Source organism: Sinocyclocheilus rhinocerous, unplaced genomic scaffold, assembly GCF_001515625.1.
Source record: "Sinocyclocheilus rhinocerous isolate Xijiao unplaced genomic scaffold, SAMN03320098_v1.1 scaffold3738, whole genome shotgun sequence".
Taxonomy (NCBI): Eukaryota; Metazoa; Chordata; class Actinopteri; order Cypriniformes; family Cyprinidae; genus Sinocyclocheilus; species Sinocyclocheilus rhinocerous.
This window is the reverse complement of record NW_015654497.1, coordinates 229208-235320: the sequence shown is the minus strand read 5'-3', so window position 1 is coordinate 235320 and position 6113 is coordinate 229208. Positions and strand designations below refer to the sequence as shown.

General features: G+C 37.9%; 2 protein-coding genes across 3 annotated transcripts in view; one reads left to right on the top strand and one right to left on the bottom strand.

The window, feature by feature from the left end:
* LOC107717190 (PIH1 domain-containing protein 2-like) overlaps positions 1-2067 on the top strand; it is a 4752-nt gene extending 2685 nt beyond the window's left edge. For both annotated transcript variants that reach the window (XM_016523872.1, XM_016523871.1), the window contains exons 2-5: positions 760-883; positions 1136-1261; positions 1432-1706; positions 1879-2067. In XM_016523872.1, coding sequence (XP_016379358.1) covers positions 760-883; positions 1136-1261; positions 1432-1706; positions 1879-2010 — 657 coding nt within the window. In that variant the 3' untranslated portion in view covers positions 2011-2067. The remainder of the gene's footprint in view (positions 1-759; positions 884-1135; positions 1262-1431; positions 1707-1878) is intronic.
* Positions 2068-2587: 520 nt separating this feature from the next.
* Positions 2588-6113, bottom strand: part of LOC107717189 (dixin-A-like) — a 14610-nt gene continuing 11084 nt past the window's right edge. Inside the window, exons 12-15 of the mRNA XM_016523870.1 lie at positions 5110-5176; positions 3696-3804; positions 3500-3608; positions 2588-3403 (exon numbers count right to left, since the gene is read on the bottom strand). Coding sequence (XP_016379356.1) covers positions 3320-3403; positions 3500-3608; positions 3696-3804; positions 5110-5176 — 369 coding nt within the window. The 3' untranslated portion in view covers positions 2588-3319. The remainder of the gene's footprint in view (positions 3404-3499; positions 3609-3695; positions 3805-5109; positions 5177-6113) is intronic.

Below are 6113 nucleotides of genomic sequence, written 5' to 3'. Positions count from 1 at the left end.
TAGCGTGAGCTGAGGCCGGGCTAGAGTGAGCTGAGGCGGCGGGGTCGAGAACGGCGGTCCCGGCGGATCCGATGAAGGAGCGGTGAAAACGGTGAAAGCCGCTCCGGCGATCCACAGCACTAAGTTGATGTATTTCCTCAGCGACCAGCACGGATCAGCTCCAGGCATGACGAAGCGGATATCGTTCTCTTTTGGAAGACCAAACAAAGTAGTTTCGCTTTCACAATGAAACACACAGCATCTCCACAACATTGCGACGGCGGCAACAATACTACAGTGAGAATAAAAGTTATGCCTTCTTTCTTTGCGTGAACATTTGTGTGGCGTTATGCAAATCTTCCCACACAGTTAGGTAGATATGTGGGGGCGTGTTCGAACGAGCCGTTTTAGGGGGGTGTGGCTGACTCTTAACTTTTATAAAGAATATCTCTTTGGATTTGAGACTTTAGTCTTTGCAACTTTACAGATCTTCTATATGCACCAAGAGCTTGTAACACTCCAAAGAGAAAGGAAAAAATGAAATTGCATCATATGACCCCTTTAATATAATTGCATGAAATTCCTGGAAGGAAGTGCATTTAAGTTCCATGAAAAGCTACATGAATGATAATTATTTAGTACCATGGTGTTAGCTTCTGATACCATCACTGAACCATGGTGGCACAGAAAATGGCTGGCATGTACAACTAGTTTGAAATAATAATTTCTGAGTATGATGTAGAAATCTAAAAAGGACTTTCTCTCTGATTACTTTTTCAGGGATCAAAGGAAGGAATATTGTACATTAACATGTGCGGTTGGAAACGTGTACCAGCGCCCACTTCTTACAGTGATCCAGTTCCTGTGTGTGGAGGACGAATGGAGACAGTGACTGAGGAAAATGGTACAAAAATGCCATCTCATCCTTAACAATTAAAATTATTAAATGCTTTCAAACTATTTTCTTTCTAACTAAAACACTCACTTTTTAGGTGACATTTGTTCCATTATTCACTGGTTCATAGTCTTGTATTCCAATCCAAGTAACTCACCAACTAACCTACTTGATTTTCTCACTGATTAACTTCCTATCTCCTTAGACTTGATTGTTAAACACCTTATATTGAGACAGTCTGATCTCCTGCGTGTTTTACAGAGCAATACAGTGTTGTTGATGTTGCCTTCAACCCTGAAGTTCTGCAGACGACAGAGAAAGACAAACATGAGAAACAGAAGCTTCGCCTACTTGCTCTGAGCTCCAAAAACCCACATTCTGAACCAGGTAAACTGCCCATGAAACACAGTGACAGTTTGGGCTTTATCTTACAGGTTTTAAGAGCTACTGAGATTAGCGAATTGTATAGAACCTCGTTATGAACCTGCTGGAATGCAAATGAAGTGATTTTGAGGATTGCAGTGCAATATTGAGTGATTCTACCTCTCTTTGTGTAGCCTCATCACTCCCGCAGCAGATCTCCTCACTGCGGCTGGCTGAGAGTAATGAGGACTCAACCATCCAGCTGAACACAGAGCAGGAGAAGAAACCAGCCCGATCAGGTCTCATTGAGGTGATCTCCAGCACAGAATCAGACCAATCGCAGCCACAACAGCCCAAGCATCGTCTCACAGTTTGTCCTGATGGCAGCGGCTCATCTAGGAGCCTGCAGCTGAGTGTTGAGCTTTCTGGGGTGAGATCCGTGTCACAGTGCCGGCTCAGCATCTCTCGGGTCAGTATCACCAGTACGTCAACTGTGTGGGGTGAAGTTTTAATTACAAAACTGTTGCCCTTTTTATTTTATAAATTGAATTTTCCACAGTTCTGGTTTAACCTTTGCACAGACCTTATATGGGTTTTATTAATGTTGTGAACTCAATAAGGGGTTGGTTTTTATTATTTAGGATGATATTCTCCTGGAAGTAGAAGACCTTTATTATCTTCATCTTCAGTTTCCTGAGTTGGTCAAGGAGGACACATGCACGGCAACGTTTAATAAGAAGAAACAGACTCTAAATGTTACAGTGACTGTGTAATGAGAACACTTAACTCTTATTTATCCAGAAACTGAAAATATAAACACTATAGTTGTATTACCGACTTTTGTCTCCAAGATCATTAATCATGCAATGAAATTCACGGTTACATCAATAATTACATACATCATTTTGGGCCTCAACAGGTATATTTTATTCACAGACAGACATCTGTTCTTGAAACTATAAGACTGTTATAGAGATTATGTAGGGATGCACCAAAATAAATTCTTAAGCCAATAATTATTTCATGTTATTGCTGTTAAAATAAAATGATTATTAATTTTAATAATTATTTGATGTTAAAATTCTGTATTATTTTGTTTAAATAATTTAAAAATAGAACATTAAAAACTAAAATCTCTCATTTTAAAGTGAATTTAGACATAACATTATAAAGTACAGTATGAACAATGGATATTCATTCTTAGATTTGCTGAAGATTACATTTAGTTTAGTTTAGAAAAAAAATCAATAATATCAATATCAATATCAGCAAATAATCAATATAACACAGATATATTGTGCATTGCTGAGATTTTAGAAAATTGAATACACAAAAAAGCCTCCACCTGTGCACAGAAAGCCTTTAATAAAAGGTGGACAAGTGTCAACTGCATTTGCATTTACAACACAGATACCAAACACTATGAACAGACATGCAAACTTGATAGGAAAAGTACAATCATTTTCAAAAGGAATATTTCAATATGTTCAAATGTTACAAATGTTTACAAACAAAGCTTTTACCACCCCTTATTTTCAAAGATAGTCAAGAAAGGTTAATACATTTTTGTGAAAAATATATTACCGTGAATGTGCGGACATTTTTGATGATATGTTTTCTTAAAATGGCCTTTTTCTGGCAGGACAATACATGCACACAATGTGTGATATGCTTGTCAAAGTTTGGCAACTAATGCAACATGTTTATTATTTGTCACTGCACAAGACAAATACAAGTTTTAAATAATCTTCTTTTCATGATCACTTATCACAATGGCAATGCTGAAACACTAGATTCTGGAAAACAAACTGTACCATAACCTCAGTGCACTCAAAAACATCAGTATTTAGCTGTAAACCATTTTTTAATAAAGTTAAAAATTCATTCTTCTTTCATTCTTAAAAATGCATATACCCTATTTTAGCCTGCTGTACACTGACTGTACACTGGCCTGCTGTAATGACATAGTGAACTGGTTCAGTGAGATTCACAGTTAGGACAGGACAAAGGCTTCAGAGTTTTGCAGGGATGGGGTATATGTAGGGTAAAACATACATTCTGAATGGATCAAACCCTCATGCTCTATCTCCCCTCTCCGTGATCCTCCTCCACCCATGCGACAATCTTCCCTTCCCATCCAGGAATAACAGCATCGTCCTGAAACACCTGAAAGACGTCACACACATTTAGAGAAAGACCCTGAGCAATTGCTACTTTTAAGTTTGGAATATTGAATTACTCCTGATTGGTTGTGATTTTCACCTCTTCCTTCACTGTTCCAAACTCTGGATCCAGAGATTTGAAGTGATATCTGAAACTGCCATGTCTGTCCACAGCCACCTTGAAATCCTGTAGCGTGACCTCCCCCAGCCTGCCAATAAATAGTTCATATTTAGATGAGGAGACCTGTGGATTCAGTCTCTATAAGATGATGCTATAATGTCATTATTTCTGTCACCTCTTAGGGATGTTGACCAGGAAGGGTGTGAGAGTGCGATCTGTGTAGTAGAGTACTTTGGTTGAGGCTGCTGCACTAAGAACAGGGCTACTGTGAGAATGAGCCTTCTCTGGAAAAAAGAAAACAACCGTTTAAGCAGTGGTGGGCCGTCAGGGCCAGCAAAGCCTTCCCTGCTGGCCTAAACACTATCAGAATCACTGATTTAGTTTAATATATTTTTCCATGAATGTGTATTAAATTATTTCCAATAGTCTATTCTCTTCATTTCATAGCTTTTCTCTTGGTTGCACTGCTTCCAGCAGTGTATGTTTATATTAGAGCTTTTATCCAATCATATTTCAGCAATCGTGTTGCCAGGGTCAAAGAAATCTGCCTTAAGGCCTTCAGAATCAACATTGCAGGCGTCTGTTAGCTTAAATTAATGGCTGATGTTATTTGCGCGATATAAAGCCAGGTTTAAGTTTCCGTAAGAATATCTCAGTTTCCCGAGTGGAGCTGTATTAACCGGTCTTTTCCCCCGGCCGCAGCGCCGCTCCGCTGGCAGAGGCAGACCAGCGGGGAGATGAGAGTCACAGAGGTACGTTAAAACACATGTATACACTTTTCTTCATCGTCTTGTATGAATTATTTTAATGTTACTTGCTCACTTTCCTAGTAAAGCTGTGCTAACCAGTATTTTCCTCCCTCAGCGCGCTGACAGACCGGCGGGAGACTCGTGAAGACTAAATAAAGCAGTAAGAGAACATTAAATTGTTAGGTCAACTTTAAAACACATGTAATCACCTTATTTGTTTTATACCAATGCTATCTGTAAGGTATAAATGCGTTTGGGTGAATAAATGTCTGTAAGAACATCGGATGGACTGTATTTGTGTCATTTTGTTAGGTTAATGCTTCAGCTACAGATGATGTGTTGCGCAATTGTTAATTGGGTTTCTTTCTTTAGTAATGGCATTCATTCTCGCTACATAAGATACCTATCTGTTATGTAGTGCCCTGTTATACTGCATTACTGTGTAATATTTATGGTTTCTATAGCCGTGGCATCATGATGGTATGAAGAGATGGATTAATTCATGTAGGACGCCACTGAAGGCCTAGGTGTAAAATGCACGGCCCGCCACTGCGTTTAAGTAATGGAAATTGGTGTGAATCAAAAGTGAATATATATATATTGCTCCTCTGTAGAAAAAATTGCATGTTCAATATGTGAGCAAATCGTTCCTTTGAGTCAGTTCTTTTCAGTGAATTGGTTCACAGATAGAGCAGAATAATTCAGTTTGAATGTGAATGATTTTTAAATCCAACAATCACAAACGACTAGAAAGGTTACAGAAAAGTCATTCATTGGTCTAAAAAGTGGGACCCTGCATGAATTTCTATAGAATAGCAGAATAACACTGAAGTGACCTACTTGAGCTTGATGGCCATGATTCTCGGTCTGTGTGATTGGCTTTTCGTCCAGGAGACGTAGTTGAACTCTGGGGTGGCACAACAAAATTTCAGCATGACTTTTATTGCTTAAATGCATGTTTACGATTCATCCATGCATATATGTTAAATTTTTATCATAAATGTCAGTAATTTAAAATATCATTACTGGACACTCATTAATGTACTTAAAGTGCTCTATTTCATGCACTAATTAATATACTAAAAACTATTCTTTAGTACTTTTTAAGATAATCTTAAGAACATCTACGTGTACTCAACTGTGCTATTTTGAGACACCATGTATATGAACTAAAATGGGCTTTTAACATACTATATCTGTATTAAAAAAATGTATTTAGTTACCATACAAACCTTTCATACAAAGTTCATATTCATGGTATCTCAAAATAGCACAGTTGAGTTCACTTAGATGTCCTTAAGATTATCTTAAGAAAACGTCAGACTTCTCAGCGGTGATGCATGCAGGACTTCTCTAATCATTTAGTCCACTTAACCTCCACCCCTGCAAGCTCACATTCATCCGTCTCCAGCGCAATGCCAACATCTCAAAATCCAATCAAAAACCGATGCATAGAACAAAGTCCGGCCTTGCATTTTTTTCTTTTTCGATAATCTGTTAAACTTGGATGGACCTCGCAATGTGGGGGAAAAAAAAACTGTTGCTATTTGTGACCTTGGATCACAAAACCAGTCTTAAGTAGCATGAGTATATTTGTAGCAATAGCCAAAAATACATTGTATGGGTCAAAATGATCGATTTTTCTTTTATGCCAAAAATCATTAGGATATTAAGTAAAGATCATGTTCCATGAAGATATTTAGTAAATTTCCTACCGTAAATATATCAAAACTTCATTTTTGATTAGTAATATGCATTGCTAAGAACTTCACTTGGACAACTTTAAAGGCGATTTTCTCAATATTTTGATTGTTTTGCACTCTCAGATTCCAGATTTTCAAATA